Here is a 23459-nt window from a genome sequence, read left to right on the forward strand (position 1 = left end):
CATTGCGCGTCAGCGTCACGCTAACGGCCGCGACGGCTGAACTACCGCCCCCAGCAATGGTTGACTTCCGAGTCTGAGCGTCTTCCGTGCCGAACTACAGCCTCCGGCATGCACTGCAGCGTCCGCTCCTCGCCGGAAGGCGGGGCCCGGGAGAGAGGCGGCCGCGCCGCCGGGCCTGCGGGTTCCCACAGTCCCTTCCGCCGTGGCGCTCTTCCCAACCCCGGACTGGCTAATTCCGGGGTTCCGAGACTGCCGCTCGCGCCCGAGCGCCACCGCTCCCTCAGGAGTAGCCGGGGCAGAGCAGCCCGCCCGACTTTCCGTCAGGCTTTGGCACCCGGCGCGCCGTCAGTGACGGCGTGCAGGGGGTGGGCGTTCCGGCTCGGGAGGACCCCGCCGCGGCCCCGGAAGCGCCTCGTCCTGAGCGGCGGTGGCGGCGGTCGCCGTGATGCCTACGCGGCTGGGCGGCTGACGGCGGAGTAGGAACGGGCCCCGTGCCCGGAATCTCGGCTGCCGCTGCTAGAGAGCGGCCTGCGCCATGGCTAACTCAGCCGCCTCCTCAGAGCATTTCGAGAAACTGCATGAGATCTTCCGCGGTCTCCATGAAGACTTACGAGGGGTGCCGGAGCGGCTCCTGGGGACGGCTGGGACAGGTGAGGCGGGGGCAGGCTGAGCCCAGGGGCACCCAGCTCCGCTAGCTGGGAAGAAGAGCTCCCATCCCCTTTCCAGACCCTCCTTCCCTTCTTTCCGCTTCTCATCCTCAGACACGCCCCCTAGGGCTGGCTGGGTCCCGGAGCCCAGGATCTCCCTGCCGCCACTTAGCGTGCTCAGGGATGCACCTCGGAGTGTCATCTCCCTCTTGATCTTCCTGTAGCCTTCAGAGTTTTCTCGTTTCATTTTCACTATGGCAGGAAGAGCATAGGAGACCTAAGCCTGCGATCCGGTATTTGAGTAGAATTGGGTTTTCTTGTGTAGCTCTCTGTTTTTTTTTTTTTTTTTTTTAACATCTTTATTGGAGTATAATTGCTTTACATTGTTGTGTTAGTTTCTGCTGTGTATTTTGTTTTATACATTTAACAGTGTTATTCTCAAAAGAGGTCCGTAGTTTTCACCAGACTGGCAGAGGATCTCTAGCACAAAAAGGGTTAAGAACCCAAGGGAATCATAACTTTTGGGGTTGGTAAATAACCAGTCGTGAGGGGGATTGGTTTATAAAATCAGGATTGTGGTCTTTAGGTGTGGTCCCCTTATGAACTCTCTGCTTAGACTGTCTCTTGGCCCTTGATTTCAAAATTCAGAGTGCTGCAAGCTTTGCTTGGAGGAGCTAAGAGTTTTCCAGTTGAATCTGTATAGAAAGGTCTCCTATAGTTCTTTGCCTTAAGACAAATAGATCTTGATGGCAAAGCAGATGAGACTTTTATTGCTTTTACTTAAGTGTCAAAGCTTGAGTGTTTGCTCTCTGAGTTACCCAAGGTCATATGAATTGAATGACTCTGGTGAGAATGAAATTCATACCTTTGTTTAACATTTACTGGGAGAGGCTGCTGTGTGCCAGGCACTGTCCTAGATGCTGGTAATATTGCACATTACAGTGAAAAGACTTACAAATCTCTGTTCTGATGGGTCGATGATAATATATAAATATTAAGAAGTGGTGTTAAGGGCAATACAGGAAAATAAAGCAGGGCCAAGGAATGGGGGGGGCTCTAATTTTAAATTGGGTGGCTGTGAAAGGCCTCTTTGAGGAGGTGGCATTTGAGCAGAGCCTTGAAGTAAGGGAGTAAACCACGCAAAAATCTAGGAGAAATGAGTGTCAGGAGGACAGAATAGTACTGCAAATGTCCTTAAGCAGAAATGAGCTTGGTATGTTCTAGGAAGAACAAGGCGGCCAGTGTGTTTGGGGTAGAATGAGCAGGGGAGATAGTGGTAGTAGGTGAGGCTTTAAAGAGGTAGGCAGGGCCAGATTGCATGGGCCCTTGTAGACCAGGGTGAAAGATTTGCATCTTTTTCTAAATGTAGTGGCTTGCAGTTAAAGGATATAGAACAGGAGAGTGATGGGATCTGATTTACATGGTTGAAAAATAGACCATTTTTTCAGCCTCGTGTTGAGTTAAATTTTGCAATGTCTATTTCTGTAAGGCTAAATAATGCAAAAGGACATTCTGTTTTGAAAAATAGAAAACTGAGTTAGTTATATTCATCTACCTAAACTTCTAATTCCTGCAAAGAGGACACTCAAAAAGGTGTGAATTTCTACCCAAGTGCAAAATACTCTAACATGAGTTGCTGGTAATGCTTTGTTCAATGAGTAAGTAAATAGAATATACACATATCCGCAGGTTATAAGAATTTCAACAACTTTTAGTCTTCTTATTCACTACTTTATTCATACTTCTCAATAAATATTTGTCAAATTAGTTGAATTTAATTAAGCAAACACACCAGGCCTCATCTCTGATTCCTCCTTTTTCTAGTCCTGAGACTACTTCATAGGCTTTCCACCTATGAAGCTTTATTTTCCACCATGAATTATGAAGCACTGAATAATGTACATAACACATCCCTTGCATTTAGCTTATGCTCTGTAATTGAATTCAGTTTTTTCAATAAACATTTATTGAGAATTACGTATCAGTTCGTGTCCTGAGCCCTGAGAAGTTCCAAGAATTCTTGCCTTAAATGGGAGCAAATTTACAACAAAGTGTGTGATGAGCCCTAAGATAGTTTTGAGACCATGACAGAAAAACCTAACATGGGCGTGGGGGAGCAAGAGGGAAGCTTCACAGAAAGGGGAACTTCTAACTGAGTGTCAAGGGTTGAACAGGAGTCTGCCTGAGAGGGGAAATGGAAAGAGGCAACAAAGGAAGAAAATAATCAAATATTCACAACTATTACTGGAGCTTAAGATATGTGTGGGACCTAGAGGGGTGGGATAGGGAGGGTGCGAGGGAGATGCAAGAGGGAGGGGATATGGGGATATATGTATACATATAGCTGATTCACTTTGTTATACAGCAGAAACTAACACAACATTGTAAAGCAATTATACTCCAATAAAGATGTAAAAAAAAAAGATTCTTAATAAAGAGTGGCTGCCACTTTCATTAAAAAAAAAATAAAAGGTATGCGTGGGAGAATAGTAATAGATGAGGAAAGTAAGACACAGCCAGACAGTTAAGGGACCTAAGTGTCACATTAAGACATCTAGACTTGATATGGAGAATCAGTAAAGGACTTCAAATAGCTGACTAATATGGTTAGATTTAATTTTAGAAGGAGAATGCTGGTGGCTGAGTAGAGGATGAAAGAGAGGCACAAGAATCTGTATACCAGGGACCATGTTAGGAGCCTTTGTGGCAGTCATCTAGGTAACATGGGAATCTAGAGAGTCCCAAATCCAAGAGGTGATTCTGGACAGAAATTAACCATACTGATTGGACATGAGGAGTGAGGGAGACAGATTCAAGAATGTCTGCATTTCCTCACTTGGTCAGTTGAGTGAATGATAACTTTAAGAAATGTTAAGAGTAGAAGCAGGCTTGTTTGGGTTGTGGATGAGAACATCAAGAGTGATTATATAGAATAGAGAACGTATTCTAGCCTGACAGATATTTCTTCTCCTACCATTAAAAATAACATTTATGAAGAAGATACATGAGTTGAAAGGCAGTGTATTGTAATATTTAACAGCAAGAATTGTAGAGCCAGACTGCCTGAGTTCATATCCTAGATCCACCTCTTAATAGCTTGGTGACATTGAACAACTTACTTTAACATAATTAGTTTCCCTTGCAAAATGGGAATCAGTCATTATATTTACTTCATAAGGATTTTTTGAGGATCAAGCAAGCTAATATATTTAAAGCCCTTAAAATACTGCCTAACAGGGCTTCCCTGGTGGCGCAGTGGTTGAGAGTCCGCCTGCCGATGCAGGGGACACGGGTTCGTGCCCCGGTCCGGGAGGATCTCACATGCCGCGGGGCGGCTGGGCCTGTGAGCCATGGCCGCTGAGCCTGCGCATCCGGAGCCTGTGCTCCGCAGAGGGAGAGACCACAACGGTGAGAGGCCTGCGTACCGAAAAAAAAAAAAAAAAAAAAAAATACTGCCTACCAGTAGTAACAGCGATTAGCCATTATTCCTATTATATGGGAAATTGGATATTTTATTTAAATAAAACATAAGAATACCAGCTCTGTATACAGCTACCCTTACCTTGCACTACTTTCCCTTTTTTTCTAGAGCACGTATCTTCTAACACACTAGACACTTCACATATTTTTTTTAATTAATTAATTAATTAATTTATGGCTGCGTTGGGTCTTCGTTGCTGCGTGCGGGCTTTTCTCTAGTTGCGGTGTGTGGGGGCTACTCTGTTGTGGTGCGCGGGCTTCTCATTGCGGTGGCTTCTCTTGTTGCAGAGCATGGGCTCTAGGCACGCGGGCTTCAGTAGTTGTGGCACACAGGCTCAGTAGTTGTGACGCACGGGCTTAGTTCCTCCACAGCATGTGGGATCTTCCCGGGCCAGGGCTGGAACCCGTGCCCCCTGCATTGGCAGGTGGATTCTTAACCACTGCGCCACCAGGGAAGCCCAGACACTTTACATATTTATGATGTTTATAGTATATTATTTGTCTTCCTTTCACTAGAACAGTGGTTTTCAAAGTATGATCCCTGAACCAACAGCATCAGCATCATCTGGAAACTTGTTAGAAATGCACATTCTTGGTTCCCACCCAAGACTTATTGAATCATTAACTGTTTTAACAGTCTATTTTAACAGCCCTCTGGGGGATTTCTGATGCCTGTCAAGTTTGAAGACCACTGAAATAGGACATAAGCTCATCAACACATGTTGTTTCTTTCTTTCTTTCTTTTTTTTTTTTAATACATGAAGCCCCTTGATTTTTATTTGTGAGCCACCAACTCAGATATTTTTTTGTTTAAGTTTTTTTTTTTTTTTTTTTTTTTGCAGTACGCGGGCCTCTCACTGTGTGGCCTCTCCCGTTGCGGAGCGCAGGCTCCGCACGTGTAGGCTTAGCGGCCATGGCTCACGGGCCCAGCTGCTCCATGGCATGTGGGATCTTCCCGGACCGGGGCACGAACCCTTGTCCCCTCCATCGGCAGGCGGACTCTCAACCACTGTGCCACCAGGGAAGCCCCCAACTCAGATATTTTTCAAATGCTTTACGGACCAAACAGAGCAAATCTGCAGGTGAAATCTGACCTGCCAATTTAATCTTCTGTAGGTATGTTCAACAGGTACTCATTGAATGAATGCTTATGTACAAAACTAATGATTTAAAAAGCAAATCATGGTTTTCTATTAATTACATTCCAGTTGTAGAGACTACTTTCTCCAGAAGAAAATGTTGGCCTCAGTCCATAAAACACTGCTTAAAATTTTAACATTTACATGAGAATCATTCTTTTGTTAATGGGAAGCATAAGCAAATCTAATTCTAAAAATGACCCCTGAAGAAGTTAGTTAAATGGATAATCAGTTCACTCTTATAGATGCCTTCTCATATGATATTTAAAAGGATCACACAGCCAGCATGTATTGGCATTCTTGTTTATTTCTTGTTACTTAAGTAACAAGAAGAAGTTTAAATGTTTAAACTGCTTAATTTGATCCTTTTCATGAAGGCATTTAAAACTGCTATCAGCCATACTGATATCTTTTTCTTTGAATTTCTGTAGCACATGTTATTTCTTGTCTTTTTGATAATAGCCATTCTAACAGGTGTGAGTTGATATCTCATTGTGTCTTTGATTTGCATCTCCCTGATGATTAGTCAAATTGAGTATCTTTTCATGTACCCGTTGTCCATTGTATGTCTTCTTTGGAAAAATGTTTATTCAGATCCTCTGCTCATTTTATAATTGGATTGTTTGGGTTTTTGCTATCCAGTTGTATGAGTTCTTTATATATTGTGGATACTAGCCCCTTATCGGATATATGATTTACAAATATATTCTCCCAGTAAATAAAGTTTTTTCATTTTGTTGATAGTTTCCTTTTGCTATCCAGAAGCTTTTTTTTTTTTTTTTCAAGCAATGTATTTTCTGGTATGTGTTTTTTGCCTTTTTTTTTTTAAATGTAGTTGATTTACAATGTTGTGTTAATTTCTTCTGTACAGCAAAGTGACTCAGCTATACATATATATATTCTTTTTCGTATTCTTTTCCATTATGGTTTGTCACAGGATATGAATATATTTTCCTGTGCTATACAGTAGGACCTTGTTGTTTATCCATCCTATATATAACAGTTTGCCTCTGCTAATCCCAAACTTCCATTCCTTCTCTCCCCTACCCCCTCTCTCCCTTGGCAACCACAAGTCTGTTCTCTATATCTGTGAGTCTGTTTTTGTTTGGTTTTGGTTTTGTTTTGGTTTTTTTTTTTTTTGGCTGCACCACGTGGCATATAGGATCTTAACCCTTGCTCCCCGCAGTGGAAGCACAGAATCTTAACCGTTGGACCACCAGGGAAGTCCCTGTTTTGTTTTGTTTGTTTTTTAGTTAATTTATTTTTGGCTGCATTGGGTCTTCATTGCTGTGTACAGGCTTTCTCTAGTTGCAGCGAGCTAGGGCTGCTCTTTGTTGCAGTTCGCGGGCTTCTCATTGCAGTGGCTTCTCTTGTTGTAGAGCACGGGCTCTAGGCGCATGGGGTTCAGTAGCTGTGGCTCGCAGGCTCTAGAGCACAGGCTCAGTAGTTTGTGGCGCACGAGCTTAGTTGCTCTGTGGCATGTGGGATCTTCCCAGACCGGACACGAGCCCGTGTCCCCTGCATTGGCAGGAGGACTCCCAACCACTGCACCACCAAGGAAGCCCTGCCCTGGGTTGTTTGTTTTTTTGTCGTTGAATTGTATGAACTGTTTGCATATTTTGGAAATTAAGCCTTTGCTGGTTGCATCGTTTGCAAATGTTTTCTCCCATTCCTAGGTTGTCTTTTCGTTTTGTTTATGGTTCCCTTTGTTGTGCAAAAGCTTGTAAGTTTGATTAGGTTCCATTTGTTTACTTTTGTTTTTTATTTCTATTGCCTTGGGAGACTGACCTAAGAAAACATTGGTATAATTTATGCCAGAGCATATTTTGCCTAGGATCTCTCAGAAGCTTTTAGTTTGATGTAGCCCTGCTAGTTTATTTTTGCTTTTGTTGCTTTTACTTTTGGTGCCAAATCCAAAATATCATTGTCAACATTCAAGTCTTTAATCCTTTTTGAGTTAATTTTTATATATAGTGCAAAGATAGTGGCCCAGTTTCATTCTTTTGTATGTGACTGTCAAATGTTTCCCAACACCATTTATTAAAGAGACTGTCCTTTTCTGTGAGGGAACAGGAAACAAATATTTCTCTCTCTCCTGGCACAGAGCTTCTAAAACCCTTGTAATTTCTGGGAGCATCTTTTATTCAGTGAGACTGCTCTGGGTGGGCTCCTGGGTGGCTTCTGGATGGGAGCTGGTTACCAGAAAGACCAACCCATGATTAGAAGCTTGGATTTTCAGTCCTGCTCCACACTTCTCTGGAGACGGGAAAGGGGCTTCAAATGGAATTAATAATTAACCATGTCTATGTGAGGAAGCCTTCATAAAATTTCAGTAGTATGGGGCTCAGAGAGCTTCCAGGTGGTTGAACATATCCACACTGGGAGGGTGGTGCACCTCAACTCTGCGGGGACAGAAGGTCCTGCGGGACAGAACAGGAGGGGAAAGACGCCCTCCAAGACCTTGCCCTATGTCTCTCTTCATCTGGCTTTTCATCTGTATCCTTTATCATATCCTTTAATAAACTGGTAAACCTAAGTAAGTGTTTCTCTGAGTTTTGTGAGCCTCTCTACCATATTAATTGAATCTGAGGAGGGGGTCATGGGAACCTCCAGTTTGTAACCAAATTGGACAGAAGTTGTGGGTAACCTGAGGACCTACTACTTGCAGTTGTCATCTGAGGTGGTGGTGGGGCCAGTCTTGCGGGACTGAGCCCTGAACCTCTGGAATCTGATACTGTCTCTGGGTAGATAGAGTCAGAATTGAGTCGAATTGCAGGACACCCAGCTGGTGTCTCAGAGAATTGCTGCTGTGGGGAAAAAAAAACATACATTCGGTGACCAAAAGTGAAGTGTTCTTTGTGAGGAGTAAAGGAGACACGCGGGAAACAAACAACAGGAGAAAGGACTAAGTTTTTTCCTATAAAGGAGAGAAAGCTGGGAGGGAGAAAGACTGGGTTTTTCCTAATACATTTCCCCATTGTATATTCTGGGCTCCTTTGTTGTAAGTGAATTGACCATATATGTGTGGACTTACTTCTGGGCTCTCTTTTCCATTCCACTGAGCTTTGAATCTGTTTTTATGCCAGTACCATACTGTTTTCATTATTATAGCTTTGTAATATACAGTTGACCCTGGGTGCCAACCCTCTGCACAGCTGAAAATCTGAGTGTAACTTGTTGGCCCTCCTATCCAAGTTTCCTCATTATCTGCAGATTCAGCCAACCACAGGTTATGTGGTACTGTAGTATTTACTACTGAAAAAAATCTGTGTATAAGTGGACCCGCCCAGTTCAAACCCTTGTTATTCAAGGGTCAGCTGTAGTTTGAAATCAGAAAGCATGATGCCTCCAGCTTTGTTCTTCTTTTTCAAGATTGCTTTGGCTAATTGGGGTCTTTTGTGGTTACCTAAAAATTTTTGGATTGTTTGTTCTATTTCTATAGAAAATGCCATTCATTTTGCTATTATTTTGTTGAGGATTTTTGAATCTGCATTCACCAGGGATATTGGCCTATAATTTTCTTGTGGTGTTCTTTGCTGGTTTTGGTATCAGCATAGTGCTGGCCTCTTAAAAAACTTTGGAAGTGTTCCCTCTTCTATCATAAGCTCTATATTTTGTCTGTTTTGTTAATTATGTATCCTAAGCACCTAGAACAGTGCCTAGTACATACTAGGTGCTCTATAAATATTTGTTGAATGATTGTATAAATACTGTGAATTGTTGGGAAGAAAATAGTAATAATATATGATTGGGTATAAAAACTCAGTGTGATTTTATTTCTATTCTGCCATGTTTTCCACAGTTTCACCACTTTTTATATATATATATATATATATATATATATATATACCTATTTAAAAAAAGGATAGGATAACAGACACAATGTGTCCTACTTTAGGAATTTTGTATGACAATGACAATACATTAGCATATGTGATAATTATTAATTCATTTAATATTACATTAAGCACCTACAACCATAATTTCTAGTCTTAGCTTTGCAGCATATGAAGATGTCTCTCCAAATACCTCAGACTGCTATAAATTCTTATCCAATTAATAGAGTAAGTACCTATAATCATGACTTTTAGTTTTAGTTTTGTAGCACCTGAAGGCACATTATTAATGAACATTATAAAAGTATTGAACGTTTTTCATTTTAATTCACTTAAATCTCAGTATCTATACGTGAGACTCCATTATTTTAGAAACCAGAAAAAATAACTGTGAAGGACTATATGTAGCAGGTTGGTAAACACAATTACTCACTGACTGCAGAATTTTAATTTTTCCAACACTCTTCATATTCTTTGGTGAATTTTGTTTTTGCTTAGTTTTTCCTACCTAGGGATATACTTTAAAAAAACAGTGGTAGTTACTATTTATTGAACCCTTAATATGCCTGGCATTTGTTATGTGTTTGTTATGTGTATTGTCTCTTTTAACTCTTTCAGACAACTGTACGAGGTCAGTACCGTTACATTTCTTATTTATAGTTGAGGAAACAGGCTTAGAGAGGATCAGGTAACCATGTGGTCTACAAAGAGGATGTAGGTCCTAGAAATGCCACAATGGGGCGCCAAAAACATTAATCACAGATTTTAAAGATCCTGGTGAAACTGATGTTATTTCCACAGTTCTGATGGACCAAGGTTAGTCATTCTTGGGCTGGCAATTCAAACAGCCTATAAGAAAGAGAGGCTGCCACCTTGGTCGAACATGAGGTAGGCTTCCTCTAGCACTTTCAGAGCTGGGTGTTTCCATTTTATTCCATGTCCGGGGCATTGTGCGGCCATCCACCCAGTTTACCAAACATTCAGCTTCAGAGTGAGTCAGTCACAGGTGAAGGGTTTGGGAAGGCATGTGGAGTAGGGGATAGTGTTATTTGGAGTAGCTCACTCTTGTTTCTGGTGTCCGTTCTTCCCAGTATCAGTCCTATTGTTTTGTAGTTGATTGTAGTGTTAATTCTAACTCCATAAAAAATTAAGAGGTTAAGAGGTTTGAACATATTATATCTGTATACCTGGGAGCACGAAAATGCCCCTCAACACTATAGTGTACAGAAGCACTGGGTTGGGAGTCAGGAGACTTGCATTCTGGAACTAGTGTTGCTACACATCTACTCCTTCTGTGGCCTTGGGGAAGACAGTTTCTGCAGGCTCTAATTTCCTCAACTGCTAAATGAGAAGGTTAGACTAGATGATCTCTGAGGTCCATCTCAGCTCTAATATTCATTGATTTCACAATTCTGAGTCTAAAGCATAAAGGAACAGCTATTGATACCTCTCAGTTGGGTAGGGGTTTAATCTCTTGAACCTTTAAAAGTATATAAGTTGTAGAGCACTCCTAGTAGAATGCATGCCTTATGAAATCAGATAGAGAGCAGAGTATTCCAAAAAGACTGAGAATAACAGAATCATGCAGGGAAGTTAGTGAAAGGATCAAGATTCTGTGTGCTGCCTCCTTCCCCCCCACTCTTATTTATGTAGCTACTTTCTTTGAGTCATTCTTAGGAATGCAGATTTTCATGTCTTTTAACAAAGAAAGAATAAAGGAGGAGAATTTATGACTAATAGAGATGTAGAAAAATCTAGGACGGGAATGCACTTAGAGAATACTGTCATCCTGGATCAGAAGTGAGTGTGCTTGAGTTTGGAGATGTGCCTATTCAGAGGAGTGACGACACTCAACACTTTAGTGAATGCTTGTTGCAAAATAATATGATAGCTCTCCATGGAAGTGGCCATTCTTGATTGCAGATATTATTTCACTGCTGATAGCTGAAAACGCAGACTACTCAAGGATAATAACAGCTGCTTTGGCACTTATTTCAGTTACATCATGGTTAGTCAAGATGTAGGCCATTTGCCAGGGCTGAACTTTCTCCTATTTTTTTTTTTTTTTTTTAAAACAAAAAACCCTGGGTTTGGGGCTTCCCTGGTGGCGCAGTGGTTGAGGGTCCGCCTGCCGATGCGGGGGACGCGGGTTCGTGCCCCAGTCCGGGAAGATCCCACGTGCCGCGGAGCGGCTGGGCCCGTGAGCCGTGGCGCTGAGCCTGCGCGTCCGGAGCCTGTGCTCCGCAAGGGGAGGGGGCCGCAGCAGTGAGTGGCCCGCGTACCGCGTACCGCAAAAACCAAACCAAACCAAAACAAAACAAAACAAAAACCCTGGGTTTTGTGAGTGGTGTGTAGTGAGAAATAGTTTACCTGGAGTACCTATTTAGGGAATGTCACATAACAATGAAGGCAGCTTAGTAAAGGGTGCATTGTCATTTGCTCTTGTAGGCAATAGCAGTGTCTAAGGAGTACCCTACCAGGTTTAGAGTTCTAGAAGCTATGGGATGTATAAAAGAAAAAGTAAATTTCTCTACTCAGAAGGAACTTGATCTCAAGTTGAGAATATAGAATATACACAAGCAAAATGATTTATGATCAGTTGAAAAGCAGTGGACAGCTGACATGCTAGATGCTGTTGTGATTAACAAAATGTAAATCCATATAAAGCATTACAGTGGTGTTACATCTTACATGGTATTTGGCTTTAAAGTCAAGGTGTGAGATGAAAATCAGGGTAAACAGAATTATCCAAGAAAATCTTAGGACAGCATGTTGAGTACCCACGTGCCATCCCTTTGTAAGCGCAACTCAGCTGTTTTCTTGGCATTGGAAAAGATTGCTCTTTCTTCAGTTGATGGAAGTGCTGGCTTGTATTTAGAAATCACATTGAGCTTTTTAAAAGACCGTGCCCTGGGCTTCCCTCGTGGCGCAGTAGTTGAGAATCCTGTGCTCTGCAACGGGAGAGGCCACAACAGTGAGAGGCCCGCGTACCGCAAAAAAAAAAAAAAAAGACCGTGTCCTTATACATGCTACAGTATGGATGAACCTTGAAGACATTATGGTAAGTGAAATTGTAAGATTCCTCTTATATGAGGTGCCTAGAGTAGTCAGATTCATAGACACAGAAAGTAGAATGGTGGTTACCAGAGTCCAGGGAGAGGGGGAATGGGGAGTTAGTGTTTAATGGGTATGGAGTTTCAGTTTGGGATGATGAAAAGGTTCTAGAGGTGGATAATGGTGATGGTTGCACGACATTGTGGATGTACTTAATGCCCTTTAACTGTATACTTAAATGTAAATTTAAAATGGTAAATTTTATGTATATATTTTACCACAATGAAAGAAAACTATAGGGCCTCCCTGGTGGCGCAGTGGTTGAGGGTCTGCCTGCGGATGCAGAGGACGCAGGTTTGTGCCCCGGTCCAGGAGGATCCCACGTGCCACGGGGCGGCTGGGCCCATGAGCCATGGCCGCTGAGCCTGCGCGTCCGGAGCCTGTGCTCCGCAACGGGAGAGGTGGCGACAGTGAGAGGCCTGCGTACCAAAAAAAAAAAAAAAAAAAAAGAACACTATCCCCAGATTGTGAACATAATTCCAAAAGATGAGTTCAAAAAATATTGTAAGCAATGGTAACTTTGTGGTAATAAGTAGATTACGTATAGATTTCCAGGGAGAACATTCATTTGGATGTATACATTAAAAAAAAAAAAAACTCCTCATAAATAGGACTAATTTTTGCTTGTTAGATATGCTTGTTAGGGCTTCCCTGGTGGCGCAGTGGTAAAGAATCCGCCTGCCAATGTAGAGGACATGGGTTTGAGCCCTGGTCTGGGAAGATCCCACATGCCGTGGAGCAACTAAGCCTGTGTGCCACAACTACTGAGGCTGTGTTCTAGAGCCTGTGAGCCACAACTACTGAGCCCGCGTGCCTAGAGCCCGTGCTCCGCAACAAGAGAAGGCACCATGATGAGAAGCCCGCACACTGAAGAGTAGCCCCTGCTCGCCGCAACTAGAGAAAAGCCCGCGTGCTGCAATGAAGACCCAATGCAGCCAAAAAAAATTAAAAAAAAAAAAAAAGATATGCTTGTTAGGTATGATCTACCTCCTCATTTTATAGCCAAGGGAGGAGGTTAGGTCCCAAAGAGATGAAGAGAATTATCCAAGCTTACATGTTGAGTCAGACCCAAAGCTAGAACCAGAACCTAAGCCCCTTTACTCACCAGCACTTCCCCCATACAGTTGTTTACCAGGTGACAGCATGCCAGTACTCCCTTCATCATTTTTGCTGTGTCCAAGCACCATTTTTACTATAATCATTTTATTTATATGAGTATTTCATGTAAAATGCATTTATTTAATACATAGTTACTTTTAAAGGAAATTTTATATCACTACCTTAAATGGAAAATCTATAGAACCTATCTAAAGGATCAGAAAAAATACAGTGAAGGAAAAACAGTGCTGTTTTAGTTGGATGTTATTGCTTTGAAGCTAAAGCCTGTTCTGTTTTTGTTAAAAGGGGAGATTAGTAATTTTTAGGTGTTAAAGACATACTAGCACTAAAATGATATGATGCAAAGTACTGAACGAGGAGTGACTTTCCCTGTGTGAGTCAGTGGTATTTTACGTCATTTCCCATACCACTGCCAGTGGGTATGGCTGAGAAACTTGTGCTGTATACCATGCAGTCTCTCCAGCGAGCAGAGTAGGTGGGTTTTGAATTTGTTTTGCAGAACAGCAGTGGATAAGGGTTAATATAGAGATGTGATTTACAGTGGGGGTGAAAATGGGGACAAAGATTTCAGAGAACTAGTATTGTTAAACATTCTTATTGATGAAAGTGTGCCTGGTTCCTCTGTTAGGATGGGTGAAAAAAGACTGACAATGATTGATTTAGACCTGTTGTCTTTCCTAGTAGGGATGCTGTTGGTCTTTGGGGCCAGATCATTGTTATGCAGGACTGTCCATAGCATAGATAGTCTTGTTCCCTGGACACTTCATGCCAATGGTAATAACGTCCCTCTCCCTTCCCCCCAGTTACTGTGATAACTAGTTCCCCTGTGTTTCTAAATATCTTTTAGGGGTGATTAAGTACTGTAGTAGTACCCTCAGGAAAGGAATGTGGAGTTTATTCTAAGCAGAGGGTATAGCCTCTAGGAATGTTTGGAAGCAGGACTGAGCATTGAAAACTTGTCTGTCTTTTCCAGAAGAGAAGAAGAAGTTGATCAGAGGTTTTGATGAAAAGCAACAGGAAGCAAATGAAACGGTGAGAACAAGGAACAAGTCCTTATATCTTCTTCCTGTTTGTTGGTCTTTTCCAGAAGTAATGCTTGTGACCTGATCACAGATGAACTGTTCCTGTCCATTGATCTTGCTTTTGATTATTTCTTACCAGATGAGGCCAGTTGATGGGGCTCGGTGTTGAGGGGCAAACACAAATGGGTAAAGCTTGGAGACTCTCCTGAAATGAGTCTTTGATAATACATTGCTGCTGTAATAAGGACATTCTCATACTTCTACCTGGGTGGTCTTTTAAAATCTCATTTTAAAAGCTGGCCATTAAGATCAGTTATTCTCCTTTGTTAAACTTACTGTCACACAAAATGGAGCTCAGAGGTGGTTCTAGCCATGTTCCCTTCTGGTTTTTTGCGGGGGGGGGGGTTGTTTGTTTTTTTTGGAGAGTGTTGAATTTTGCATATATGCCAGTGTAGTTTTTATTTTATTATTTATTTATTTAAATTTATTTATTTATTTGTTTGTTTATTTTTGGGGCTGTGCCGGGTCTTAGTTTCAGCACTCAGGATCTTTTGTTGCGGTGGGCAGGCTTCTCTCTAGTTGTGGCCTGCGGGTTTTTTTCTCTCTCTAGTAGCAGGCTCTGTAGTTGTGGCACGTGGGCTCTGTAGTTTGTGGCACGTGGGCTCTCTAGTTGAGGCGTGCGAGCTCAGTAGTTGTAGCTCGTGGGCTTAGTTGCCCAGCAGCATGTGGGATCTTAGTTCCCTGACCAGGGATCGAACCTGCGTCTCCTGCATTGGAAGACGGATTCTTTACCACACTGGACCACCAGGGAAGTCCCTATTCCCTTCTATTTTAAAAGACAGGAGGATTTGGTACCTTGGGCAAGGCATGCATGGACAGGATGAGTTCCCAGTCAGGACCCAAAGCTTGTCAGATGTTGGTCCAGGTTGCTGAGCAGTTTAAGAACTGCTTCTCTCTTAACCTGTGCCTTTTGTTTAACAACAACAAAAAACAAACAAAGAAACAAAAAGCAAGTTTTGCTCTCACCTTTTAGAAGTAAGCGTCCTCTGTTCTCCATATCACTGTGCTGTGGTTTCAGCAAAACCTTTTAGGAGGCTGGAGCTAAAATCCGGGTCCCTGGTAGTACTCCAAAGAAATAGTTGCCCCTAGTATTTGCTACTCCAGAGTAGACTGAAAAATTCTTTTTAAGCCAGAGAATTTCTTTATTGCTTGTTGAAGAACAACTTCCTTATCTCACTCAATGCAGTTCTGAGAAGTTAAGCTTATCTGCATCCTTTTCTCTATTCTGCATCTATTTTAAGAAGGATCAGCCTACCAGACTGTGGAAATTATCTCCTTCATAATGGGAGTACCAGAAACTTTTCTAATACCTGTGTACAGCTGGGCATATCCGTGATACCTGTTACAGAGCCAGTCTTCTTTTTCACTTAACATCTTGGTAGCATTTCAAAAACCTTTTAATTAATACCAATTTATTTGTTTGGTGCTTAGATACTTTCTTTCTCTGAACTTAAAAAAATTAACCAGTCCTACTCTGGCCATCCCAGACAGACGGCTTCATGTAAATTGGGTCTAGGTGTTACAGTTTACTTATCCCAGAAAAATGGAAATGATTTGGACCCCTGGTTATTCTGACATGGAGACAAACAGTTGATTTTCAGAAGGAGGAGGAAGGGAAGAACCTTGATGCCATGCTCCTAGCATTTTTAGTACAGTAGATCTCAGAGTGCTTCATGATAGCACTTGAACCATAACAGTCTAAGAACTTGGTATACTGAAAAGAGAAGTTGAAGATTTTTGAATCCTGACTTCTCTTGTTATGTAATCTTGAGCAGGTTTCATCAAGTCTTATATATGAAGTAGAAGTAGTATTTCCTACCTTATTGATCTGTTGTGAGGATTAAATGAGAGAATGCATGTAAAAAATGTTTAATAAGCTGTAAGGTACTTGTTAGTTTTCTCACTCACTCATCACATACTTTTTGAAGGCCTGTTCTATGCCTGCTAGGCACTGTGCCAGGCACTAAGAGTAATGAAGTGAACGTGTCACGTGTGGTTCCTGCCCTCCTGGACCACATGGTTGAGTATTTATTTATGGTGGTCTGTGGTTTGATTAGTCCAAACTAGACATATTACCCATATGAGAGAGAACAGAAGCAGGCCACCTACTCACTACTTTCTGCTTTCCTAGCTGGCAGAGATGGAAGAGGAACTACGTTATGCCCCCCTATCTTTTCGTAACCCTATGATGTCTAAGCTTCGAACCTACCGGAAGGACCTTGCCAAACTCCATCGGGAAGTGAGAAGCACACCTTTGACAGCCACTCCTGGGGGTCGAGGAGACATGAAATATGGTACATACGCTGTAGATAATGAGCACATGGTAAGCTTCAGCTGTCTTTTCCCTTACTGGTCTGTGGTACAATGATTAACCATATTGTGGAGTACAGTTCATGTTATCAGTGCATACTTGACTTTTTTTCCACCTTATCCTCTTTCTTGCATCCAATTCCCCTTCTCCCCTTGGGTGCCCACCGCTACTGAATTTAATGCAGATCATTCCAAACAATTTGCTTGTTTAGATTTCTTTGTATCCTTTATGTATAAAACAGTGCTTGGTGTGAGGTGGTGATATACAAGTGTTACCTATTCATATTACACCTGGACTCTGTAGTCTGACTCATTGATCCAGTTTTTTTCTCACATATGCCCCCAAAGTTCAGTTAGGCTTTTAATTTATCAGAGTATTGTTACAAAATTAATCCATGCTTTCCCTTACATTTATATCAGGATGGCCCAACAGCCCAGATACAGTAGAGAAAGCAGGCTGCTTCTCAAAAAGCAGGCTAAGACCTTACTTTGTTGTGATAGAAAGTGAGCCAGACTGACTCTCTAGCCTCCAGTATTCTCATTTATAAAATTAGACTGACTAAGCCGAAAACCTGTATTCTCAAACTGTCTAGAGAACATAGTTAAAGGAATAAAACTTCACAAAGATTAAATTTTATGTGTTACATTTGGGATTATATTCCACAGCACAAAGTAGAAATGGCCTGACCAGTAATGTGGGAGAGAAGTGAACAGGGGCCCACAAGTGCAGACTGCACGGATGTAGAAAGGCTAGTGGCACAATTTTAAACAAATCCTATCTCATGATACATCCTGAATATAGTTTAAGAGATATTCAAATGATACTAGCCTGACATTCCTAATGTCAAAACTAGAGTATTTGAGAATGTTAAATTTTCAAAATTCACTTGTGAAAGGAGGGTGAGAAAAGGCTGGCAAGTAGAGCTTGTTAAAGTGAGATGAAAGGTGTATAGTGACTTTGGTCATTTGTGACCCAAAAAGCCCTGAAAACAAAAAGGGGGGAGATAATTCCAAATAATAATTTTGCTTTAAAATTATTAGTTTCAGAAACTATTTAGATATACAAACCACCTGCAATAGAATTATTGTTCCGAATCTGGGGTTGATTTGTGTGACCTTACTGTCTCTTCCTGCTCTTTCTTAAGCCTAATCAGTTGAAAATCCCCATCTTTTATTTTTAAAAACCCTTTTTCCTGCTGCTTTTAAGCCAGTGTAACTGGGATTTATTTCAGACTCATTCAGTGGTTTCCTCATCCACTTGTTCATATGCCATATATGAACTAAAAAGCCTTCTTGTTGCTTCTAATCTGGGGATGCATCTTTTGCCTTCTTGGTGGTGGGGTCTAGTGCTAATAGTCACCTGCTCAGTAATAGGCCTTGTGAGCCAGCCCCTTTTTGAGTGTGTGCACATGCGTGCTTTGAATAGCTGAGAACTTAGAACTGCGTCCATTTCTGTCAGTGATTATTTCTGGCCTGACAAAGGCTACTTCTGTCCTTATGCCTTCTGTGCTTAGGATTATAGGTAGAATAAAACTTTGGTGGAGATTTAGAAATAGGGTGCTTGGGAAATTAGGGCAGCTTTCTTGGCTCCAGATATTACCTTCCCTGAGAGCAAATCACCAGTGCAACAACTTCAGTTTTTGTTTTCTGTGTTTGGCCTAAGGTGAAATTCTTTTGGAGGCTTACCAAGAGTGTAGCCACTTTTTTCCCAGAATGTGGTAGTGTCTCACACTTTTAAATGAGTTCTATATGTGCTGAAAACAAATAGCTTATTCATGGTCCCTCAATCCTCAATACCAATCAGTGGGCATTTTCAGTAAATTAAACTATTTCTAGGGCAGTAGAGTTTAGTTGGTTTGCTCTCTCAAAATTACAGGCTGTATGCATTTTGGGGAAGCTACTGTACCCCACATCAGGGCCATTGCCTCTCAGAAGTTGCTAGTCCAGAAAGCACATGAACCAGTTCAAATTCATCAGGAGCACAGGGAAAAAGCTCTGATGTGTTTAATCCTTTTCTTGCCTCACTTAAGTGTAAGAAGCAGTGAATTGGGAGGTATTATGATCCTAGATTGAATCCCAGGTTCTCTTTTAGTTTGATTTGTTAGCATCTTTGGTTGCCTTAAAAGTAATGAAAATTATTGCACACGATATTCCTTCTTATAACTTCATTTATAATGGAAGAAGTATAACATTTCCCTTCCATACTGCTGTCAGAATCGGCTACAGCCTCAAAGGGCATTGCTTCTGCAAGGCACTGACAGCCTGAACCGGGTCACCCAGAGTATTGAGCGTTCTCATCGGATTGCTGCAGAGACTGACCAGATTGGCTCAGAAATCATAGAAGAGCTGGGGGAGCAACGTGAACAGTTGGAACGTACGAAGAGTAGAGTAAGTCTGAGTGGATGGGGAGAGGGGCAAGCGTGGGGAAAGTAGGTGGGCCCATTACAGCTCGATGCCTTGCTAGTGCCAGAGGCTACCACAGTTCCACATTCAGGGTATGACCTTTGAGGTTCTTACTCTTTTCTCTGTCTGTAGTTTGCTTGGCTGAAAGATATCCCTTGGAAGTAATTTTACTTCTAAGATTTAGAAGTCATGGGGGGGGTGGAGGGGTGGACTGCAGAAATCCAATTTCTGCATTTATTGAAGATTGTCAAATAAGATTGTAGCCACTCCATCCTTTTACTAGGTCCTGTATTATGAATCAGATTTTTCATTTCTCGTGTCTAGTAGAACGTGTGCTATTCTTAGGAAAGCTAAGATCTCTTTAAGTAGATGATGCTTTCATGTCATTTAGAGCCAAGGCTATTTTCCACATGTCATAAAATAGTACTACTGACAATTTACAGAGGTTCAATTCTGGGCTCTAACTCTTTACTGTTACCTAAGGTAAGGGAGATCATTGTGAGAAGAAAACAAATACTCAGGCCAAATGATGACTATACTGTGGTGTCTAATCTACTACACTCTAAGAGGCTATGGAAAACAATTCATTCCTTCCTTTCTGTACCATCTGCAAAGGAATTTTAAAAATAGTACAACTTGCCAATGGAATGCTGTATTCTTAAGAGCATGAGGCAGATCCAAACCGAAAAACAGATACTGTGGGCAAGACTTAGATATATGAGAAAATCATCTGAAATCCCCACACTGAGTTATTTTTTCAGCTTAGTAGCTGTTATTCTTCATTCTTAAAATTAAGTCAAAATGATGCCCCCTTCCCTCCTTAGTGAAAATCCACAATAAAGTACCGAATTCAAGATAAGCTGTAGAGAAGGCAATTTGTTTTACAGATTGTATGTTTTTTTCACTTTTGAACTTAACCAGGTGGATTAGTTCAACTTAAAAGCTGAGGAATGAGCTGAGAGATCAACTTAACAAGGTCTCTGGGGAACAGGAACAGATGGCAGGTGGCATCTGTTGAAATATCCTCCAGCTATATAGATTAGTAACAGGCAACCAAAAGGGAATAAAAAAGGCTTTAAAAAATATTTAATTCCTTGCACAATTCAGTGTGTCTCTTAAAGGGATAAAGAAAAAAGGAGAAAGAACCAGATCCCAAAAATGGTAGTCCACCAGCCTGCAAAAACAAACATTAACTCAAGAGGCTCTTCTGGAGTTTGGCTGATGAAATTCAAATCTTAAGTTGCTCAGTTACTTCAGTTACTGGCAGGTACACTTGAAGACTTTGTTTTGAGTAGTCAAGGTGAAAGATTAGCCCAGTCCCGGAAGTCTCCCCACAGAAACCTTGGGATATAATCATTCCTAGGCGTACTTGATGAGTACTAAAGTATATTGTCCTTTCCAGTTTCTTCTACTTATATGCAGAGGCCATCATTTAAATTGATTCGATTTCTGGGAGTTTTTCAACATATACCCCTTAATGCCCACTGTCAATTTAGGAATGTTCAATTCTACAGTGTGTACTTTCGAAAGAAGGGGGAAATAATTGCTATTTTCTCTTCTCAGCTGGTAAACACAGGTGAAAACTTGAGCAAAAGTCGGAAGATTCTCCGTTCAATGTCCAGGAAGTAAGTTTTAAAAATAGTCACAAGATTAATTTCTCTTAATTCTAATATCTTCCAACCAAGAATGTCAAAGCTTTAAGCAGTGACTGGCAAAGGTGCTAATAAAGCAAAAGAAATAAAAAATATCGTATAGTTAAATATCCCAGGACAAAGTCCTTTGTTAAAAGTGTATATACTGCTCTGATTTAGAGCAGTGGAAAGTCTGTCCATTGGAAGGACTTTTATTTTATTTATTTATTTGGCTGCGTCGGGTCTTAGTTGCAGCACGCGGGCTCTTTGTTGCGGCATGCGGGATCTTTTTTTTGTTACCGTGCACGCACTCAGTAGTTGCGGTGCGTGGGCTTCTCTCTAGTTGTGGTGCGCAGGCTCAGTAGTTTCAGCGCACAGACTTAGTTGCCCCGCAGCATGTGGAATCTTAGTTCCCCGACCAGAGATCCAACCCGCATCCCCTGCATTGAAGGCAGATTCTTAACCACTACACCACCAGGGAAGTCCCTGGAAGGACTTTTAATCCCAGCTTACTCTCCTTAGAGAAGACAGCACATGGGAATAGAGCTTCATATTCCTGGAAATAAATCTGTAAACACTTAATTAGAAAACTTTTTACTGCTACTGCTTCGTACTTGCTTTTGGCTCTGCTTGCCCTTCATGGGAGTCAACCCCTTATTTGGGAGTTCTGTCTTGTTAGTAGAAGTTGACTTAAAAACAAAAACAAAAACAAAAACGTTGAGGTAAGTGCTGACAGCAACAAAACCAGGGGCAGAAAGGAAGTATTGCCACTGAGGCTGAATTTGGGGTAAGTGGGTGTAGGTATGCATGAAACAAACTACAGCCAAGTCATGAAACAAGCAGGAGCGTGAGATTTTCCTAAATGGTGGCAAATTCCTTGTGGAATAGGGGAATACGTTCAGTTTAGAGTGATGAGATTTTTTTGTGTTAAGAAAAGCGTATAGGAGCTTCAAAAAATTTACTGCCTTTATAGAGGTACCCATAGAGGAAGAAAGTAAAAAGGGCAAGAAGTTCACAAGAGATTGAAAGGCACTACTCAGCTTCTAGTTAGTTACTTATCCTAAAGCAGGAACCCCTCTCCCCACCCGAGCTGGACTTCAGCGCTGGAGCGTGTGCCGCCAACCCTCCTCCTAACGTGTGCTCACAGCTGTAGCATGTAATCAGTGCAGCTCTAGATGGTTAGGTAGTGAGTTTGTATTTTTGCGGTTTTGAAATATGATTCAGCCTGATTTCAGAAATGGGGTGCTTCTTCATATGTATATTTAATACTTTTCGAACTAGCCGCTCATAGAAAAACTATTTTTAAAGTGAACTACTAGCTACCATTTGAAGACACTGTAGAAAAAACATTTATGTGCTTTGGTATCTCTTGCCCCAATTTTCAATATTTCTGTGAGGTAGTTAGTAATTATTTATAAGTTTCTTTAGCTGGTAATACTAAGTGGCCACATGATCAAAAATTTAGTCTGCCTCACAGTATCTGGCCTTGGCCCCAGGTCAAACCCCTAAGTATTAAGAATGGAAAGAAATAAGGTTGTCCAGACTTCTGACTACATCCCACTTTGCTTCTCCTTGTAGAGTGACAACCAACAAGCTGCTACTTTCCATTGTCATCTTACTGGAGCTAGCCATCCTGGGAGGCCTGGTTTATTACAGATTCTTTCGCAAGCATTGAACCTCCTACAGGGAACGGTTTGTGGACCAGGACTGTGACTCTGTGAATGGTGTTAGAGATGTGGAAAAATCTTCCTGTTGCTGTGAGCTAACGGTTCAAGAAGGCACTGTGTAGCCAGACTGTGGGAGGAGGGAGGAAGATGGAAAACCACTTAAATGTGAAGGAACAGCAATAAGACCAGTATGATATACCAAGGTAGTAAATGCTGTTTATGACTTCTTTAAGTTTACATAGTGCTCTAACATATTAATACCCTGTGAGCTTCAAAAAACCAAATACATTTACAGTAGTATTATCGGTCACCAAAATGAAGGGGAAGGAAACTTTACAATTGTGAGAATGCACAAATGTTCTCATTAAGGCAGTACTGACCCAGACGATCATTTAGTATCTGTCACCACAAATGCCTCCCAACTCTGGAATGCCCATTGCGACAGACACGTGTCGCGCACAGTATTTCCTAAATTCTTACACGTTCTTCACTTTCTGATTCATCTGGTGAACTAGGAGTAGGAAGTTGGTCATAGACAATGTGCCCTCCCTCCCTTGTCTGCCCAAAACTTGAAGCAATCACATCCACTGCCAGGCTGGCTGTAGCCTTGGCCTCTTCCTCTGACGCAGCCAACCGAGGATTGACTTCCACAAGATCCAGTGCCGAGAGCAACCCTGAAAGAACAAAGTATGACCAAAAAAACTTCCTAGCTGCTACTTTCAGTGAGAGTCGTCCCACCTGGGTAGAACAAGCTAAGGTAAAAAACAAGTCATTTTCTACTATAAAATTATCCACCATCAGGAAGCCCCTTATTCCTCATTCTTTTGGGCATGAATTTAAATTAAAAACACTCATATACCAGAGTAGGATTGAAAGAAACCTTTACGGTAATAAAATCAATTACCCCTGTTCAGTGAACGTAACAGGCATAGCTGACAGGCTTTCTGGTTTGGGTAGGAGCTGGGTCGGGGTGGGGGGTAGGGGGGTGGTAGCAAGAGTTTCCAACCTAGTAGGGGAAATGTGTCATTTCC

General features: G+C 41.7%; 2 protein-coding genes across 2 annotated transcripts in view; one reads left to right on the forward strand and one right to left on the reverse strand.

Moving 5' to 3' along the window:
- The first annotated feature begins 138 nt into the window (after nt 1-138).
- On the forward strand, nt 139-22665 carry VTI1B (vesicle transport through interaction with t-SNAREs 1B). The gene is made up of 6 exons (XM_007449009.1): nt 139-650; nt 14309-14367; nt 16549-16740; nt 18942-19115; nt 20694-20755; nt 22340-22665. The coding sequence occupies exons 1-6, from the start codon at nt 536-538 to the stop codon at nt 22434-22436; spliced, it is 699 nt and encodes a 232-aa protein (XP_007449071.1). The 5' UTR covers nt 139-535; the 3' UTR covers nt 22437-22665.
- The window catches only part of ARG2 (arginase 2), a 28863-nt gene continuing 27512 nt past the window's right edge, over nt 22109-23459 (reverse strand). Inside the window, exon 9 of the mRNA XM_007449008.1 lies at nt 22109-23102. Coding sequence (XP_007449070.1) covers nt 22897-23102 — 206 coding nt within the window. The 3' untranslated portion in view covers nt 22109-22896. The remainder of the gene's footprint in view (nt 23103-23459) is intronic.

The sequence above is a fragment of the Lipotes vexillifer genome, unplaced genomic scaffold (assembly GCF_000442215.2).
Source record: "Lipotes vexillifer unplaced genomic scaffold, Lipotes_vexillifer_v1.1 scaffold629, whole genome shotgun sequence".
Classification (NCBI taxonomy): Eukaryota; Metazoa; Chordata; class Mammalia; order Artiodactyla; family Lipotidae; genus Lipotes; species Lipotes vexillifer.

What these genes read in the sequence shown, in the direction of transcription:
- VTI1B (XM_007449009.1), top strand. Translation starts at nt 536, where the DNA reads ATGGCTAACTCAGCCGCCTCCTCAGAGCATTTCGAGAAACTGCATGAG. An exon ending in CTGTAGATAATGAGCACATG is followed by an intron (nt 16,741 to 18,941) that starts GTAAGCTTCAGC and finishes TACTGCTGTCAG; the next exon opens with AATCGGCTACAGCCTCAAAG. An exon ending in TGGAACGTACGAAGAGTAGA is followed by an intron (nt 19,116 to 20,693) that starts GTAAGTCTGAGT and finishes TTCTCTTCTCAG; the next exon opens with CTGGTAAACACAGGTGAAAA.